Here is a 21,383-nt window from a genome sequence, read left to right as displayed (position 1 = left end):
AAATAATAAATTAAATTGATATGAAATAAAACATTTAAAACATAAATGCAACAATACCAAGAGGACAGGTGATGGAAGTTATGAGGAGTAGGTTAAGTCTGTAGTCGACAAGTTAGCTTATGGCTATGTGTATTTTATACTACTTCTACCAGTAGCTAATGTAAAATGATAAAAAAATAGTTACTATGAGCTGACTTAAACAGATAACTCATGTTCAGAATTTTTTTTTATGTGACTCTTTTCAAAGATCCTAAGCAGTTAACAGCCTTTGTTGGGTGTCTTTACGTACTATAAACAAAATAGTTAGTATAGGAGCTGAAGCATCAATAATATTTATCTGTGTGAAACATCTGTCAGTTATAGAAAAATTAAGCAGCTAAGAAATTTTGCAAATCAGAGTTGAGACGTTTGCTTCTTACATTCATTAAGTTTTCTTTTATACATGCTGTCTAGAAATGTGGCCACATCTGATCTAAGTACTTGCTTGATACAGAAACATTATTGGTGATGCAACATCTCTGAGCTTCATTATCTCAATAATTATCGGCTTCTCTGTAAATAACAAAAGCCAAGCAAACCTAATGATAGTTAAAGGTTTCTCAGGTGATCTAAAAAAACAAAACAAACAAAAAACAAACAAAAAAAAAAAAACTTGTTTAATGTTATCGAGATTTCAGTTGTTGTAAAATGCTTTGGTGCTTGACAATTTCTGCTTAGCCTTTGCTTGTAGTAATAGCAAATCCAGAAAACTCTAGATGAAGATATATAAAGAGTATTTACTGTGGGTGAGAAATTAACTGCTTATAATCCTTTAAAGAACATCACTTTAAGAATTCAGTACTCTCTAAAACATAAAGAGCACAAACACTTCCATGCCTTGCAAGCAAATATCATTCACCATTACATAACCAAGTTAAAATAAAAGGCAAAATGTTATCCAGTTTTGATCAAATCCCTCATTTTGCTGCAGATTTTCACAAAGCATTATTTCACAAAAAAAAAAAAAAAAACCCTGCAGGATATTTATACAGTTTAAAAAAGCATCACAGCAAAACACTGTCATTTGGTAAACTCTGATTTCTTTTCACCTTTGGATTACAAATGAGGCTCCCTAATGCTTTTAGCATGTGACTCATACCCCTGACATACTGTCAAGGAATTGTATTTCCTAAATAACAAAACTATTCTAAATTACTCTGCCGGCAAGGTCAAACTCAGTCATTCATGTACATCTAGGTGGAATTCTCTGAATTCATAATAGATGTGTATGGTTTAACCCTCATTCATACCTTACAACATTTGACAATTCCTTAAAATGTTATAAACATCTTATAACAACTAAATTAACTTAATGCAACTGTTACCAACTGTGATCCCAAAGCTTCCTGTCTCACAGTTACTGGAAATCCTACTGAGATTTGGCACTTATAACAGTCCTGGACAGCTAATATACATACAACACTTTTGGCACTATCCCCCCCACTCCAAGTAATTTTTTTTATTAAATCAGCACCTTTATAAAATAAAAGTCTGATTGGAAATGTCTCTGAAGTCCTCTTCAACATTTAGTGTATATCCCAACACATTAAATTGTCCACTAATCTCTCCTGGAGATTATAACAGTTAAGATCATAAAACCCTCATAACAAGCTCCAGTAAAACCAATCATGAAATAATTTGAGCCTGTAATTATTTCCATCTGTCCTCATCCAGTTCTTAAATAGATCATTTTTGTTTCTTTCAGATGCTTAAGTCCAAAGTGCTGGGCCTTTCATAATAAGAGCTTGAAGACAAAAAAGCGAACTCTCCAAAGCAAAGGTGCCAAAAGATGGGACATACTGCCACTATTCCTCTGGGAGTCTCATGCTTTCTTTAGCCAGTTTTAGTCGACTCTATTGTTTGGCTTTATCCACTGTTTCCACAGTCCTCAGGGATGAACCAACCAGCTGTTGGCATCCTCCAGGTCTGAGTCTAGCTCCTCATCTTCATCTAAAGGTTCAGGTGTTCGAAGGGCCAGTTCCTGTAAGAAATCAGGCGGGTAGACCGGCGGGCGAGAGGTGGATCTCAGGCCAATTTTCTTCTTCATGAGGTGAAACTGATCACGGATGAAGTCATAGAACTCGTACTCGTAGCGCATGCGGTGATACAACACCTGCAGGGCCTCCAGCGTAGGCGTATGTTTTCTGACCGTGCCAGTCAGGTTTCCCATTTTTCGATATTCTTTGATAGGAAATGGAAAAAAAGACAAGTCAGTTAATACAGTTGAATTCATTTAATAAACCACTTGCTAAGACTTTTTGGTTTAAACATATCAAGCTTAATTAGCAAAACAATTGTATTTTTTTATTTCTTAAGGATGCTGAAATGCCTAATTTCATCACATTTTTGAGGAAATGGAATAGCATGAATGAATGAAATTACCATGCCTGGATGTTGATGTTGGTGTAAGGTGAAACAGAACTCAACAGTCCATTATTTTAAGCAGAAAATAATTGTTTTAAATATTTTTATATAAAAAATAGTTATCTGTAGTGAACATCTTGAATGAATGTATGTATATATGTACTTTCCTCAAAGGTCCTCTACTCAGGAAACATGGATAAGTTTCCTGAAACTAAATAGACATGTATGACCCCAGTGTGTATTTTAACCACTTCCCATAAACCTGGAAATGTGGCAATCTCTGATCTAATTTCTCTGCACTAATTTAGGCAAGATAACATGAAAGAAACCCAACTTAATGAATTAAGGGTTCTGCATAGTCGAGCCAAACTGCCAAAAATAATTTTTCATTGTTGCAGTAGAATGACAAAAATCTCATCATGTTGTTCTCAGCCTCATGTCGTCCGCCCCTTCTTGTCACAAACCTCCTTGCAAACTTTTTGCCCCTCTCTGCATACAAAACTATTGTCTGATTGGTAAGAACTTTGTGGGTGTGTTTTTTCACATATTTCTCGATTTGATATGAGCATCATGCCCAAACACAATTAAAAAATAATTTGATCAGATGAAACATAGTTTATAATTGGATTTAAAGTCTTTGCCTCTAGTCTTGTTTTAAGAATAACAAACATCATGATATTTATCAGTTTGCACCAACCTGGACTCTTATAAATGTCCAGTACTCCAGAAAAGTAATGGGGTAAGAGTCTCTCCAGCATGAGCAGAACATCTTCCAGCTCCTCCAAGATACCCACAAGGAGGTAGTTCTCCAGCACATTCTGCTTGGCCCTCTCTAAGGCCCACACTCCAGGCTCTCTGTGAGATATCCAAGTAGGAAAGGTGAGCAGTCAAACAATAATTATATCAAAAGAATTGAAGTAAAAGATTCCCAAAGCTGTGAATTTACCTGCACTTAGGATGTTGTCCACAGAAATAGGGAATGATGTAGAAAACTCGTGGATTGGAGCACTCAGGGTAATTCTCTAGAATGCACACATTTATATCCTGAAAGTAGACAAACACAATAATGTTAGTTTTGAAGCTCTTATTTCTAGATGTTGTTTATGTTGTTTAGTGGCCGAATTTATCCACTAGATGGAGTGCTTCACTCTGATAAACCCAGTCAGCCTCAGAATGGTGAGACAAAGTGCTTTAAGAAAACAACATTATGTGCAAGAAGATAAAGTCAGCCCTTCATCTGCTATCAGTGCACATATAACAACAAAAAATCAGTAAAACACAAAAAGATTTCACAGTTTAGATGTCGGACGTGAAGTGATGAGGGAAAGTTGTGACTTTTCTACATGAATTTGGACATTATTAAAAAATGACACGGGGAAACATGAACAAATATTAAAAACACACATGCAGCAGTGAAGCAGGCCAGCCACTGACTGCTGTGGAACCTGGAGTCAAATCCATGTCAGGTGACGTAAGTACTCTGCATGGAAACAAGTGCTGAGAACCAAAACACTCTAGGAAGCTTTGCTTGGCAGCATATCCCAAAAGAACTCATGCTCATGCTGGAGACACAGAACAAAGATTGGTAATAGGCTTGTTGTATCAAAATAGATAAAACTGTAAACAAGTTCTCAAAGCTGGTTCTTTTAATCACCACTTTGGAATATTTTCTAATAGCAGAGCTCAACTGAGTAATTTATCAAAATCAGCGGTGAGAATGACATCAGTCCTGAGAATCTGTCATTTAGCTGAGGACTTAGCTGAGTAGACAGAACCAGAACTCTGGCCTTTCCCAAATGGTTCCAGCTGCTGATGAGGGAATGATGTAAAAGACTCACGGATGAACAGACTTTGTTTTGGAGAGTTTGGTTTCTATGAGAGGTAGTGAGTGGCAATTAAGTAATATAAAAAGTGATTAATTGCCTTAAGCAAAAAAATAAGAAAAAAAGAAAAAAAGCACTACCACATAAAAATCACTGGCCTGGTAAACAGGCCAAAAAAAGAGAAAAAAAGAAAAAAAAATGTTGATCTTTAGGTTTTATTCAACTGGTAGAAAAAGTAAAATAAGACCTTATGGGCAAAAATGTGCAACAGAGATCTAGATACATAATTTTGTAGACCAGTTTGTTTCTGATTCAGCGAGGTGCTGTGGGGTTTTGTGAACTTTATGACAGACTCAGATTTCTCAAATAACTGACATCTTTTCCAGTCTTTGCGATGGTGTTACTGCTTAAAGACAGGATGTATTGGCTGATGCAACTCCCTAACTGTATCATACGATCTGTTTGGCAATATGCTCAAATACATGCAGACATCTGCTGGAGTAGCAAAAAGCAATAAGCAGCTGAAACACCTGTCAATATGTTTTACAAAGTACATAAAGTACAATTTGCTAAGTGTATAAAGAAAGAGAAAATATTTTACATTACATTTTGTCCACACATGATTAATTAGAGCAACACTATCCTGCGGTCATTGGGTGGTAAATGGCTCATACTCTTATTCCGCTTTATATAACCCAGAAGATCGCAAAGCACATTGCACTGCATTCAGTCATTCATCTAATCATCCACACATTCACACGCTTATGGTGGTAAACTACTACACTGCAACTACAGCTGCCCTGTGAAATACCAACAGAAGTGAGGTTGCCATGTACTGGCACCACTGGACCCTCTGACCACCACCAGCAGGCGAGGCAGATGAAGTTTCTTGTCCTCTTATCAACGACTGAGACAGACGGAGTGGGGCTCAAAATGGTAACCAACCAATTACAGAGCAAACCCGTACCTCTTCAGAGTAGAGAGGGAAACACAGGACAAACAAGACACACATTCAGTCCTAAGAGACACCTGTTAATCTACCATGCCTGTTTTTGGACTGTGGGAGGAAGTTGGAGTACCTAGGGAGATCACGCATATTCCATGGAGAAAGACCTCATGCTGACGTGGGGCCGCAGAAATAGATGAGAGAGTGTAGAGTCCAGAATGTCTATGGTAGGTGAGGATGTGACTGATGAAATGTAGCTTAGTTTAAAGATAATGGTCAAGCATATAATTGAATTGATTTAAATGAATTTTAGGAAGTATCAAACTGGGACTTAGTTTGGCAAATGACTAAAATTAAAGGACTCTAGTCTTTATGTTGATGAAATATCTTAAAGGGGGTAATTCTTAATCTGTTGTCCTATCTGTGTTAATTCATTCAACATTAGTTTATATTATATTCCTTGATGAAAATAGTTATCTTTTGGCAACTTAACTAAGAAAATGTGAAAATAATTTAACCAAGAACCCTGAGTTTGAACTAGATTGAGGCTGAATGATACACTAGCTTAGTACTTTTCTTACATTCACACACAAAACACTAAAAGTGTTTTTAAGAGCTAAAGTTCTTAAAAAGGCTTTAGTCTGTCATCATAGTATGTCATTTATATACTACAACTGCACACAGACAAATGGGCACAAACATGCACTCTTTTAGAAAGCCTCATTATTATGTTTAAGCCACCTCCTTCAGTCACACTCAGGCTTACTGTTATCATTCTCCCTGTCAATTAGCCAATGATTAGTAGGGCAAACTGCTGCAAAATAGGCCTAATCTCTGAAAAGGTCACATTTCAACCTGTCAAGGAATGGAGAGGCGATTACAGTAATTGGGATACTGATCATCTTGTGATTTCCACCTAAGGACTATTGACACATTTAATTTCCTTTATTTAATTTCCATCATTATTCTTTCCATTATTAAATTATTCCCTGTTGTACTAACACCTACTTGTGAGTCAAACCTTATATTCCTGTGCCAACAACATAAAACACGTTTGCATGATGTCCTCTTATTAAGTAGTTTGGCAACCCTTAAAACAAACACCGAGCAACTAAACAGTGAACGGAAACAAAGTTGATAACATCAACTGGGGTTCATAGGCAGATAACGCTCTATAAATTTACATGTCACAAAGACTAATTTATTGTATTTATGCAACCAGAACCGAACTATAATTTAGTAAGAAATTAATTTCTCTGCATATGCAGCATATTCTTCTAGATACCTGTGCATATTGTTTTGAGCTATTATGGATGCAAATGAAATGTCAGTGTTTAATGGTTTATTTATGTCATTTCTTTTTGAAGCATTGGATTGGTTTTATAACACAGAACTTAAGTGAAAGTTATGAAAATAATTTCATGGTCAAGTTTGGATTTATTGTTCACATTCTTTTTGTAGTACACAGCATCTTCTACCTTACATCTAACTGGATAATTCCCCAGTCTCCTTAGCAAAACTGGTACGTCTAATTTAAATTGGTTGGTTTTCATGAATGGGCCCAGATCTCAACCACGGTACACACAGTTTTTCAGGAGGCTTCAGATTTCAGGCTTTGGGCAGATCACTCCTGAAGCTTAACCGTTGTTTATGTATTACTGAAATAGCCAACTGTGCCTAAACTGTCTGTTTTTTAAACGAATAATGAAGAAGTGTTTATTATTTTTTAATTAAATTATTGTTTCAAGATTTCATTGCTGTTGTTTGTTGTCTAATCATTGCATGATAGAAAAAGGTTAAAACTAAATCAAGGAAACAAAAAGTAAATATAAAATTTAGTTTTACCTGGTTTAGTGTATTAAAACCTTCAGCTGACAGATAAATGTGGATGATTCCATATGTGGATGAACAGTCACTGTTTTGTTCTCCCAGATCAGTCTCTTTGAAAATATGGAATTTCAGTGCCCGATATTAATAAGAAAGCAAATTTTGTGAGTTGGTCACAAATTAGGCAATCAGAGAAACAACGAGGGAAACAATGTCTTAGTGTTCCCAATATCAAGGCTTGTTGAGGCAGGATTCATGTAAGTAAAGCCTCTTTCTTTGTGAGCACAGTTATTTTTTTCAAGGTTCTTGTAACTGACAGTTTAATTGGAAGCAGATGATTTTTCAGTTAGCGTGGGAATCTCGTGATCAGATGTCTTTCATTAGTGAGAACTGCCCAGGTCTATTTTTTTTATTCTTTGTTGCTTCACAAAGCATTCACAAAATTTGAGCTCTAGTTTGTGCAGCTGTCTCTAGCAGAGGTGTCACATTGCACAGTTCATAAAAAGTTGTATCATTCCAAAGTGTTCACTCTTCTCTAAAATTGCTGACAACAATTTCCCCAAAATGGGGGTTTCAAATATAAGGGGCTTTTTGCACCAACACCTGAACAAGACATCCACTGATGACTGATAATTGATGAGCGCGAGCACCGGGGCTGAACTATGAGTACATTGCATGGGCTTCCATCCGTTGCCATTTTGTATGACTAATCACATGAACCAGCAGAAGTAGGATTGTTCATGTTAGCAAGTTACTAGATTAGCAGAACCTGAGCAAAGATCTGTGCAGAAGTGTAACGGAAATACAGCTACAATCTGCTATTCCCTCTATCTTTGATTGTTTTATAAATTCTCTAATGAGATGGAGCAAACCTAAAGAGAGAAATTAGCAAGTAATCTGAAAAACTCAAATCAAGTTTCCATTTCATATGTGACCTAAATTCATTAAAGGTTCAATTGACTATTATAGATTATGAATGCCCTGAAATGCTTATCTGAGGTGAATATGTCATGAGGTCAAGTAACCATTACATCACTTTGTAAAGGGTAGCTCATGTGTATAAAGAGGGGTGTGGAGACTGACGGAAAATCCAGTTGGACCACAGGAATGTTTCTGCAACATGTGCATAAGGTTCCTTTCGGCCCCTGTAGGCAGACTGACAGTGTCCTTTCATTGACACCTCTGAAATTCGGCCAGGGGGAGGGCAGCGAAGGCTAACACACACCAGGTGGGGAGATACATCTGATACAACTTTAAACTTTGATTGCTGACATGGCTGGGAAAGAATGCTGAGTCTCTGTCAAGAACAATAATCTCTTAGTCAGAATTGACACTTACATTTACAGTGCTATGCAAAAGTTTTCCAAACGCCTTGAACAACTTCATAATTTGTCACTTTACAAAAAATAAATAAATGTACTCTATTGCAATGACATAAAATAAGCCAATCCAAAGGTGAACATTCACACTGGTTATAGGGCCATTAGAGGACAGGCTCTAACAAGGTTTCTTCTATGATTGCCCTGTATTTAACTCCATTCATCTTCCCATCACCTCTCACCAGGTTCCTTGTCCCTGCTAAAGAAAAGCATGTCCACAGCATGCTTCTGGCACCACCATGCTTCACCATAAGCATTGAGTGCTTGAGATGATATGATGTGTTAGTTTTCTTTAACACCTTGCATCTTGTCCGCAAATCAAAATGTTACATTTTTGTCTCTGACCACAGCCCCTTCTTCCACAAGTTTGCTCTGTTCCCTATATGACTTGTAGGGAACTGCAAATGGGACTTTCAAAGCACAGGTAGCTTTGTTTAACAACACAGCTTCCTCCTCCCCCTAAACTGTAGGAAGGGGCCCCTGTAGTCTGCATACTTTAATAACTCAACTCACATGGTCTCACTCCAGGGAAAACAGTGCAACACTTAATTACATCCCATCTGACTGAAGCTAGCCTGACGTTTACTGCTGTTCTTGTTAGCCATTTGAGAATGACCCTTCTTAGGTCTCTGACTCTGACATGAATGTATGATCAGGCAGGCATAATTATTAGATACATTGAAAATTGTAAGAGCAAATTATGATTAGATAAAAAATAAATATAAGTAATCTCAAAGGGAGTGTCAAAACTCATTAAAAAACATAACAATGATTTTCTTTCTTTCTGTAAACCAGCTGTCAGGTATTAAGTCTGTCATGGTAAAGATGAGGTCTGTGATTAAAATGTATGCTTTGATATGATTTGATATAAAGGTTGACATCTGGTTGTGACTTGATTTTTTTGTATACAATAATTATTTACTCTGTCAATATTTTCTCAGCCTAAGAAAATCTGTGCTATGCCTCGCTGATGTTAAGTGGTTGGTGCAAGGCATCCTTTAGTGTTGCCAAAGGTTAGATATCGAAGATGTTTTTCTGAGTGGGTTTTATCCTATTTTCCATGTTAAATTTGCTTATTTTTCTTTTTCTGTTGTGAGACACTAACTACCGTACTCTCAGATAACCTAGGCATTCACATTAAAAACATACCTTCAGGATATGTATGAATGGTAACGCAGTATTTCCTGCTTCTGGAACATCTTCAAAGACCTTTTAGTGTCAAAGCACTGTATAATTAGAATTTACATGAACGCCACGCTGGAATCAAACATTAGCATTTCTGTTTCAGTTCATATCTCAGCAGAACTTCAGGTTTATCATAGCGCTGAACCCTATCCCAAAGCACTGCTAATGCCAAGAGAGAGAGAGAGAATCACTCCCAGCACAAACATGCAACAGTGTGTTGAACATTCTGAATACATTAGCTTTTTGAATAATAAGCATCTATAAAATTGATCTCACCGATGTTAATAGGAAAGTTAATGGGCTTGTGGAAAGTGGGACTGGGATAAATCGCAGAAAGAGAGGAGGAATGCTGCAAGATACAGTTCCTGCTAGGCTCATTAGATGTGACTAAAAATAGATTCCTTAGAAAAATCAAGTGAAAATGTGGGATTAAAACAAAATGATAAGAAAGTCAGCTCTCTCTTCAAAGACTCCAGTTTAGTGTTTTGCAAATAAGTTGACCAGTTTTATTAATGCTATGGTGAATCATATTTCTACAAAGCTTTTCATTTTCAAGCGAACATAGTTGAAAAAAACAATATCACAAAACAACCCCACCTGCTGTTAATTTTCTGTTGTTAATTATTTCATTAATTGAAAGGGGTTATAAATTGGAGCAGCATGGAGTTCAGTCAGGGACATCATTTATTCTGTGGAAAAATGGCCTTAATTAAACAGATGGCTTTCATTTAAAGACTAAAGGAACAAATGTGTTAATTTCGGTTGTAGTACATGACTAAAATCAGTAAAATGGGCCAGTCCAGACAGTCCTCAGAAGAGAAGTGCACATTGATTTAAACATAAATTAAAGAGGTTAAGTCATAAAGACATGCTTATGACTTAAACATAAACACAAAATTTTAGTTTCTTTAAGCTAAAATTACCTAAAAGAAACTTGTGAGGTGACATTGAATATGAGGTTTGGAAGCAAACCGATGAAAAGCAAAGGACTTGTTAAAAGCAGTTGCCAGACGAACGTAAACTCCACACAGTCAAGAAAAATGCACTGCATCTCTCAATCAAAGAGAGATGCAGCTCTCACCATCAAAGAGGACATGACAGGAACTTGATCAGGTAGAAAGTGCAGAAACAGTGACAGTCACTGAGGTGTGCTTAAACGTCATCAGCCTTCAGCAGAGGCAGCTACAGATATATTTCCACATCTGAGGACATGCAATTACATGCAGGAAAACACTGCATAATAGTGCATAATAGACTAATAGTGCTTTTCCATCTGTCAAAAGGAGGCGTCCTCATTATTCACAGAAGCTGACTGTTCTAAAAGTCAAACCTGGTTGTAAAACTTAGACAGAAATGTTTGACAGGCTCAAGCATTTAGATTGGTGAGACAAAAAACATTTTGACTCAAGAAAGCATAAAACTCTGTATCCAACTGAGGCACAAGGGCCTTAATCAGACAGGATTTTTTTCTCTCTCACAATTTTTTAGCATAATCAAATGTGCATAAACCGCACTTATAAGAATGGGGATTAAAATAAAAAATCAGTGACGCGAACTGTGTAGTGCAGTTTACACCTTAAGCTGGAACGATTTTAAAGTCTCAACTGCTGAAACCAAAGTACTCACTAGGTATCGCTCATCATTTTTCATCCCTGGTGTTCGGATGAGGTGGTTCTGCTCCCCTCTCCAATCACCAAAGCGACGGAAGAAATAGTTGGAGAGGAACCGGCTTATGGGATCTCGGATTATGTTGATGTAGACAGGCTGCTCTATCCTGAACCTGAAAGAAAGAGGAAAAAAAACTAATATCTTGAATACTGCATATTAGCCAAGAAGTGTTAATAAACAATGTTGGTTAGCTTTTAATTCTGTTGCTGCTCTACTGTACCTGGTGAAATTCATGAAGTGAACATGTCTTGTGTAGAGAAATGGCTGAGGGATCTTACTGATGTTCTTCACTAGATCCACCTGCAAAAGAGCCACACACACAAACACGCACACAGTTGTTTATATATATTTTTTAAATAAAGTTTGCACAACTCTTATTACCTTTTTAATTCCTTTTATTTTTTGAGAACCAGATAAGTTCGAAAGACACACAAAAAAAGGAAACATGCAAAATATTAATTGTTCTGTGTTGGATGCTACAATATGCTAAGACCAAACAATGAACACTTCTAATTTTCAAGGTAACTGTTTAATGAAAACAAACATGGACCTCTCAGGTCCTTCATGTAAGCATACATTTTCAGGTGTGTTACAAAGTGTTACATTCAAACTAATTTCATACTATTGAAACAATCCAGTATCACCATAGTGTCCTGATTCTTTTGCAGTTTGCTTCTCACATATTTTCTGTCTTGTGTTATTCACACGGCAAAAGAAGAACCCTTGGGGCTTTCCAGGTCTGCTTGGAGAAACTTGCAAGAAGCAGCCAGAATACACCAGATTCAGGGATATTGGACGGAGGTCCATGAAAATGAATCCAAATATGAAGTCATTCCTCACCTAAATAGTTCCATATTGGAGTAATGCAACATAATATACAGCAAAAGTTAAAACATAGAATGTATTGTATTTGATTGAAAAAATGAGTAAAAATAACTAATTGAGATACCAAAATGCTTAGAAGGATTGTTTTTCTTTTAGTTGTGAAATTCAGCAGCAATTTTCAAAATATCAACTAGAATTGGAACTGGTTGCCTTATTGTATGTTTGAGACACGAGAATCTTGGGAAATACTGATGCCCTTCAGAAATTATTTGAAGGCAGACATAATAAACAAGTCAGCTTATTATAAAATTTAAAAAAAAATGTAAATACTTAAAGGAAGAATACAAATTCCCTGCTTCAAATTACAATATGGTGAAAAAAACCCAAACTCATTCTTAAAGTCTTATCAATGAAGATAATAGCATGTAGAATATTTAGCATATAAAAGCATATTTAGAAAGGCAATTCTTCGAAATGTAGCCCTGGACACGAATCTGGACACACCTGCAAGCAGGGCGTATGAGAGCAGCAGGTTTGTCATAAAAGTTGGTGCTCTTTGCATTTGAGTAGCAGAATTTCATGGTAAATTGCGCTTTAGACAGGAACCCAGTGTTATGTTGCCAAAAATTGTGTAATATGTTTCTGTTTATGTGCACCACTCAGAAATCTGGCAGTAGCTTTCTGAATCAACTCCACTTGGCCCATGCCAACACATAATGGATTGTAGTGATCCAATACTGGGGCAATAAAAGCTTGAGCAGCATGTTAGGAGTCACTCAGTGAAAGGAAAGCTTGACATTTCTCCTAAAAGAACAAGTGTTTATTCCAGATATGCATTGCCTACATATGGTATGTAGTCTAAATTCTTAGCTTAATTTCCTGCCATAATGCAACACCTGCTTTTATGAATTATGCAGCCCGATGGAAATGATCAAGAAATGAACTCCAGGGTATTACTTGTTAAGTTGACAAATCTTTCTTGGCGTTTTGGCTTTGACAAGAAAGTAAGGAGAGCAGCAGGATGTTGCCAGTCATTGAACAAGAAGACTTTCAACAAAGCATTCCTCTGGAACAGATCTAGGAGCTCCACGTAAGAACAAGTGTAGAAGAGGAGACAGGCAGCAGCAAGCTAAGTGTGGAAGAAGGACGCACTGGTTGAATTATTCTCTCTGACATATCCAACACCACTGAAGGCCTTACAAAACAACTGTATTTTTACATGCGTTTGATAATACAAAAAAGCACCATAATTACTGGATGACTTGTCTCTGAAGACAGCTACCTTAACTAGATTTGTTTTGCAGGATAAGTAAAATCAACTAAATATGTATATGTTTCTTTATTTTTAACTGCAAAAAGAATGTTAAAACTCTGCCTTAGGTTTATGTGCAACTTTGATTTGGTCAATCAGATCAATTTCAAATAAAATACATTGAAGCCTGTGCTTGTAACTAACAGAATATTTAAAGTTATACTTTCAGTTATCTCTCTTTGCACACAACCACACTTCCTTTCTTCATCAAATCTCTCTCCAAAGAAAATGATGCTACATATTTTGCCCATTTTTTACATTTTCATTTTTTATATTAAACTCTGTTAACAAGAAAGTGTCGGTTCAAGAACTGTTTACATTTCCTGCTGTTATACAGACACTTGTTATGTCATGGCAACACTATTTGGATAGCAACAGCAATATGTATACTTGTTTATATACCCAAGGCAGTTATTCAGAGGCTCCAGTCAGATTCAGACTTCACACTCTCCCTCTTTTCTATAAAGCCAGTACATTTCCACTAACTCCGTTTCCACGCTTTATGGATTTCTTGTGCCATAAAACATAATATAAAGCTTTCATTAGTGCTGTAGTATATATTCTTCTGCATTTACCCACCCCCTTGATCAATGCTTTAGCATATTGTATTGCTTTTAATAGACAAAAAAAATGTTTGACTTTTTATTAAATCCTTTTCTTCATCTCAGAGTTGACACAAAGTGCCTTGGGCAACATTTAGTAAAAAAATGTGCAAGTGTGTCTCCATGTCTGTTTGCTGGCCAGCCTCCTAGTCTGTGTGTCTGTGTGTGTGTCCAGCACTCCCTCCTCTAATTTCCCAGGAAAGGCTGAAGGGAGAAAGTGAAGGATTCCAGGCATACCTGCACTTCCCCCTCCTAATTGAACACCAGTGGTATCTTCACAAGACTCATCAGAGGAACAGAAAAGAATAAAATTACAAAGTTTTGACTGCTGCTCTTTTTTTCCACACAATAGTTAAAAAGTATGACTATGTGAAAGATTAAAACAATAAACACACTGATTTGAAAACGTAGCCAAAGCCATTGAACAGTTTTACATTTTGTCAGGTTACAAAAACTAATTTCAATTTTATGTGCTGGAATTTTGCTAGAGACAAAGTAATGGATACTTTTAAAGTAAACCAATTTGAAATTCTGTTACAAATAAAAAATGTCATGTTTATTTTCAGACCTATTATACATTTATTTTCACTGTTTTTAGATATTAACAAGGTTTTTATATCTAGATAGCCAAATTGTTGTGTATTATTTGAGAAGTTGCTCAAGTGCAGATAAACATACCGCTAGTCATGTCTCAAGTTTTTTGGGGTAAAAAGTTCAGAGTTGGTTTTATCTGATCAGTTCATCTTTGAAATGTTTGCTGTGCCTCCTGCATGGCTTGTGAAAAGCTGCAAGGATTGCTTCTTGTGTGCAACTCCTTAATACAAATGCATGCAACACCTTTCGGATTTTTACTTGTAACAAATTTAAAAACAATGCAACATTTTTCAATTTCTGATTATCCACAACTTCCTGTCGGGTTACATAAAGTCCCACATATTAAAACTTCAAAGAGTATGAATACTTTTGTTAGGGGCTGCACCAAAAGAAAGCTCTAAAATACAATTTAATTTTAAACATGTTAAAAATAGGCTGATGGAAAATTCAATGTCCTGACATGAGTTGTGACGTGTTATCCAATTATCTGTAAACGAGCAACATCCAGTTGCTACTCTGAGGATCTGGTTCTCACGAAGCCTACAGAGCACAGATTTACCGATTATTCAAAAGGAGAAAACTAGCTTTGACATTAATTCACAACAGCTGGATCTTTCTAGTTGTTTCATTTTGAGCTTTTTATTTTTTTTTGTTCATTTCTTCCAGGAAATGTGTCTGCACCCTGGGAGCCGAGAAGATGTCAATGATCTCTTTACAGCATAACTGACATGAAAAGGAGATTTGAAAGTGCAAAAATAAATTAGCTACTTTCATGCAAAAACCATTGACTGCAGATACAATGGTTAACATTCTGGTCAAAGTGTCACCAGGAAAACCGTCTAAAACTGCACTGATGAGCCAGAACCTCAGCTGATGAGAGTAGGAGCTCTAATGTTAGGCAGTGTGCATCTGCATTTGCATAAGTCAACATGCACTAAAGTACTAGGGCAAATAAACACGAGAGATTAAGGTGGCTTTAACAGGATTGGACACAAGCACCAAACAGTCTTGTTATGACATGAGAATATTCACACTTTTCTGGAATATTCTGAGATGTTTTCTGTGCAGAAGCCTAATCAGGCTAATGGTGTTAGGTCACAACATACGCAAGAGGAATTCGGAGTTTGACAAATATGTAAACAAGTCACTATTTCAATATTATCCTAACATTTATATCAAATCAGTCAGTAGCTGCTTTATATAATTAGATTCAGCTTAATCTAACTGTAACCTTTTTCATGAATAAGGCAACCAGTAACATCAGGGCTATGAGTCAATGCTACATCAGTTCCCCATTAATACATGAGTAAGTTGTTTACTCATATGGCTTTCTCAAGAGTGCATTGCATTACAGGAAAATTCTCCCATACAACTCAAAGGCAGAATGTTGAAAGCATTTTACTGGAAATCACATTAAGATAATTCTGTTTTCTTCTTATGCTAAAACCTCTGGGTCAACATCTGGTAATATGACTTGAATTAACAAATACTTTTCATAAGACCTGCTTAAGATGAAGTTTCTAGTGGGAAAAAACCCAAACCCTTCCGATCACCAGGTGTTTTTTAATAAATACAACTAAAAAAATAAATAAATGAAAATAAATTCAAAAATCAATGAAATCACTTAAATAATTTGGTAATGTAATTATAAACCTCCCCTTCTAAATTATTACTGTACTGGGCTGGACATTTAAACCTAAAGAAAAAAAAAATTATGTTTAATATAAGCTGAATTTTCTCAAAGGTTATTATTGCATGATGCTTTAAGCAACTGAAAAAGGGTAATCTTTACATTAGGGAGCCAAAATATGATTCCACCTCGAAAATAAAAGTCAAAGAATTAACTGAGATACTATAAAACAGTGAATCACTCTTTCAATATTGTACTTAGCATCAACTGTTTTAGGTGGAATTTCAATAACAGATTACAATATCTTGTTATAAATGTTCTCCTTCACATGACTCACCTGTTCTTGTTTCATGAGACGTGTCTTGTTATGGATGTCAGAAGAGACAAGGTTGAATTTATGTTTTTCAGCCAAAAGCCTCAGTAAGATGACCACTGTCCGGCTGCCGCACTTCCCCACACGGTTATAAACCACCTGGCTGGGAAACGGGAGCACCTGTAGACACACACAGGAAAACAAAGACGCAGAAAGACAAGAAAAAAATTATTGCATTATTCAACAACATTTCCGTATTTTATGTACTCATTTTTTACTGTTTAAATATGCAATGGCTATGTTTTAATTAGTAATTGCAAATGTCTTTAAGTAGCCAGCCATGTAGGATAAAAGCTATTGACGTGAAGAAATTTAGACACTCAACCAAAGTTACAACACAATGCATTTAAGCTGTAGGAGTGCACAGAGACTAAGGTTTCTTCTTACTTATTCAAATGTTCTTTTTTCCTTGAACTCAGTGAGTCAGAAACTGCACAGCAAAACAAAACCGACAGTTTTCTTTTTCATAACACACACAAGCTACAGCAAGCACTCGCACACATCATGACTCACCAGTAATAAGAAGTTCAGTCATGATTCATAAAATAAAGAAAAGGGTTGTTACTTCTGCATTCTAACAAAGACATGTCATGCCATCTTTAAGCCCAAATGCACTAATTAAATATCTAATTAAATATATCTAGATGTCCACTAGGTGTATAATATAAACCTACTTTCAAATTACAGCTACACAGGCTGATCAATCAATTTTAAAGCCAGATTGAGAAATATCCAAAAGCTAATCTCAAACAAGCCTAAGCTTCAACTACTTTGCTTTTAAACTCTTACACAAGCCTTCCCAAATTGAAGAAAATATTCCTTGCATACGTGTCCCAGCTTATATGTTAACAAAACTGTTTTTGACCAGCTGTAGCAAGGAAATGCCTTATTTCAAGTTTCAAGTGAAATAAGGCACTACCTAGTTTCTCAAAACTAGGTGGACTAGTTTTGGGACAGCAGCTCAAAGACAGTTTCCCTGGAGATCACACCCAACGTTTCTCTGTGTTTGCCAAATAACGACAGACATCTAAGCTTAAGGCTGGTAAAACACATGCAGTGTTTTGCAGGACATCATTCCCTGAAGAAATCCTGACAAATGGCTGCTTCAAACTTCTATCAGCTTGGTGCTGAATAATGCTGGAAGAACACCAGGAACACCAGATTTGCTCTCTCTATGAAGAGAGCAAATCTCCTCTCAGCACTGACAACAGACAAAAGGAGGGCGATTTTTCTATTTGTGTTATCATTGTTCCTGCTCTTTAAGGTGTAAAGAGCACTGTTGACACTCCTGAAAACATGGTTTGAGATATATCTGCTGAAATTAATATATTCAGTTTCTGGTGTATTTAGGAAATCAGAAAGTATAAATTGTCAAGACTGCTATTAATTTTGCATCTGATGATTCAGTCTGACTTTTGTTGTGGTAATGTGTTTGAACTAACCATATGCAGATTTTTGGGAAGAGGAGTAGTCCTTCCAGACATCTTTCTGTTATACCCTTTCTTCTGTCTGTCTTCACTTTTCTAAAATTAGAGCCCTGTTCACACATCTACACTGGTCCAAGTAACTTTGGGATTTTTTTTAAACATTGTCAGATGTCACACTGTTTAGGCAAAGAAAGACGACTCACTGACCCCCGTATCACAACCACTTTTCCTGGTAAGCCGTAGCAGCTGCTACTGATACAAACCCACATGAGAGTGAAAAGTGAGTCTCTGCATATTTTAGCTGGGGTCAGTTTCTTCCACTGTGAGCGAAGGGAAGAACTGCATGTTTAGGTTATAGCTGTGGGAAGAGTGGAAATTCAAAGCATTTCCTGTTATTACAGAAAGCAGAACAAGAAAGGCAGAGTGTCTGTAGCTTCGGCAGTTCTTATATCTCGGCATCTATAGGTGATTTAGCAATTATTGATGTAAATGCCTCAGAAAACAACAGAGTAAATCATAATCAGAAAGGTTTGTTTTAACACCAACATATTTTTCCTAGAAAGGTAAAAAAAGTGAAGATACATGCATGCAAACATCCACAAAATTGTAGATTGGACATTCAAGAAACACGGCCAACACAAAAAGCCTTATAGTACTATTCTGGGTGAAGTGTGGTTTTTCCATATGCTCTCATTTACATTGGACTTTCATCTCAGTTTCAAATCTTTCCCCACATTAACCAGAACCACAGCCTTCTGACTGCACATGTTCTTCGACATCAAGCCACTGTTGACACTCCTGATCAGTTCCAACTGCAAGAGAGCATGTCAACAAAAGAATAATGAGAGATGTGGCTAATGTACCACACGCCACCAGCACGCCATCATTAATGTCACTCTGGGGATAGCAAAGAGCAGAAGGAGTCAGTCGGTCAATGACATGCAACTATTTTGGAACAACATTCAATCAAGTCAGTGCATCTGGAAGATGTATGTATTGTGATAATGCCTGCACTCTCATTTCAAGTCAAAGCAAAGTGATAGGCTCAACTTAATGTAGGCATACATTCTTAGAAAAATGCCTAAATGAATCAGTGAGTGCAAATTTAAAAATTGGATTTTATTAAATGATAACTTTCTTCAAAATCCCAATAGTGGGACTGCATTCAGCAAGAAGGTCATAGGTTCAAACAGTGGACTGGGTTTTAGTTTCTGCAGACTTTCATGCTATCACTAGATATGGAATTGTTTCACTGGGTATTCTGTGGGGCTGGCAATTTCATCTTAGGTTTGACACAGATATAAGGAAGAACTCTCCACTTCGGTGCAATTAGGCTCCTGTGGCGGTATCTTAGAGATTTTTTTGGTGTATTTATTTGTCAGCTTATTGCTATTGTTAAAAATAATCTTGTTCTTTACTCACTTAAAAGAAACAGCAGGCGTTTTTGTAAGGCCCATCAAAACCCCAACACCAGTTTCTTTCCATAGTCATAAAATATGCCCGCTCGGTTGACCATCATCACTTAATCAAAGTCTTTGACTCAAAAGTTAAAAGGAATTATTTTTCGCAACAACTCCCATCTGGTTTCAGAAACAAAATCACAGTTTTCTTTGACAGCTCAACAGAGATCGGCTTCTGTGTTTCAATTATTAGAAGCAATATAATCAGACACCTCAAGGCACACTTGAGCTGTTACTTTAAAAACTCTTAAATTCAAATTTATAAACATTTTCAGACAAGCAGCGGCCTGTTTTATAAAGCCAGATAATGTTGGCTTAACAAAACATGCATTTTATAGATTGGTCTGAATCATACCAATGCATGTGAATTGTAAATTGCTTGTTTCAAAAGATAGAAAAAGCCTCAAATCCACATCTCTGCTGTCAAATAATAACACAAGTAAATGTGTTATTATTTGATACAAGGGATGTTGTTGCTAGGCTTGTCTGAATGTAAAGTAAGTTTTTAAAACATGTACTGAAACAGAATACCCAGATGTGATCTAAAATAAAAGCAACAGCTGGTTTCAACCGCTGCAAACAAACCTCATTATTGTCCTCAGTTGCTGATTTTCAACATTGTAGCCCCTAAACAGCAACCCCAATCAAGCATGAAGAACGGAGTAAAAGAAAGAGATTGTACTGAAACAAAATGAGGTAAAAATGGAGTGACTGATTAAAGATGCTGTCAATAAACAAGGGTCAGATGGAGGGAGAAGGCAGTTGGCAAAGAGAGAAAGAGGGAGCTCAGAGGAAAGATAGTTCTGCAGACATGCAGCTGGATGGATACAAGGCCCCTGTGTCAGCTCTCCCTCGGTGTTTGTGCCAGTGCATTCAAAGCATTACTGTAGTTGTGAAGGCAGGTCCTACTGGTATTTACGGAGTTCACATGCAACTCCTTCACACAAACCTAACCCCTCACCTTCCTTGACTTAGCTGGATTCAACTGCAGGGTAACACATCAGAGATAGAAGGCTTGGTGAAAAAAAGATCAAGGGATAGCAATTGCTTGAACCAGATAAGGACTTACTCTCTGAGCAGGTGGTCCGTGGTCATTCAGATACGTGGATTCCCCTGCAAGGAAACAAATATAAGCGTGTTAGAATGTTTTAAGAATCTACACACAGCATAATTAAAAACAACTTTATGTGTGCTGGGAGTGTACGACTGGTGGACCCCCACTCATGCAAGAATTTTGTTAAAAAGCTAACACTAAAATCAAAGCAAAAACATGTGGGTAATAAACAAAAGCCCGTAGGAATCGATGTGGCAGAAGAAAAAAAGATCTTGTGGTTGTTAAAGTCTGCAGCTGCATCTTTTGAGTTCTACTCGAAGCAGATTCTTGGCCAAGAGACAATTTTGTGAAGTTTATTTGGAACATTTAGACAGTGGTTTGCACTATTAATTAAAATCTGTCTTAGAAGGTCCTCCTGGGCAAAACAACAAAAATGAATTTCTAGGATTTGTAAGACAACATATGAAATATGTAAGAGAAAATTTGTATTGTAAGCTCTCATGCAACCATCACGTTAGCTAGTCTGTCTCTGCACCATGTTAAGACGTCTTCATGGTCTCAAGAACCTTTGTGACCTAATGAACATCACAGGATTGAAAGTCCTATTTCAATGTAAAGGAAAGAATTATGATGCCACTTGACTCTGTGCTTGTAAAATATGTTTTTCCCTTCCACTTTCATAGCTGTCAAACAACAGTGCTGCTGCCAAGGGTATTATATTGGCTGTCTGTTTTTTCTATATGTGAAAGGTGGGTTTCTGCACTTCCAACATCTGTTTATTCTTTCATCTTTGCAGGAGATCTGGATTTTATTTTTAAGTTTATCTTAAAATTGATTGTAGCATAACTGTGAGGAAGTGCTACAAATGGAAGCAC

The 21,383-nt window shown here is 36.7% G+C and overlaps 1 protein-coding gene across 1 annotated transcript in view; it reads right to left on the bottom strand.

Moving 5' to 3' along the window:
* Positions 1-299: 299 nt before the first annotated feature.
* usta (uronyl 2-sulfotransferase a) overlaps positions 300-21,383 on the bottom strand; it is a 46,737-nt gene continuing 25,653 nt past the window's right edge. Inside the window, exons 2-8 of the mRNA XM_044106943.1 lie at positions 20,524-20,567; positions 16,532-16,687; positions 11,452-11,531; positions 11,190-11,343; positions 3,350-3,447; positions 3,101-3,258; positions 300-2,220 (exon numbers count right to left, since the gene is read on the bottom strand). Of these exons, the coding sequence (XP_043962878.1) occupies positions 1,928-2,220; positions 3,101-3,258; positions 3,350-3,447; positions 11,190-11,343; positions 11,452-11,531; positions 16,532-16,687; positions 20,524-20,567 (983 nt within the window). The 3' untranslated portion in view covers positions 300-1,927. The remainder of the gene's footprint in view (positions 2,221-3,100; positions 3,259-3,349; positions 3,448-11,189; positions 11,344-11,451; positions 11,532-16,531; positions 16,688-20,523; positions 20,568-21,383) is intronic.

This window comes from Gambusia affinis, linkage group LG22 (assembly GCF_019740435.1).
Source record: "Gambusia affinis linkage group LG22, SWU_Gaff_1.0, whole genome shotgun sequence".
In the NCBI taxonomy this organism is placed as follows: Eukaryota; Metazoa; Chordata; class Actinopteri; order Cyprinodontiformes; family Poeciliidae; genus Gambusia; species Gambusia affinis.
This window is presented reverse-complemented; position numbering and strand designations above follow the sequence as displayed.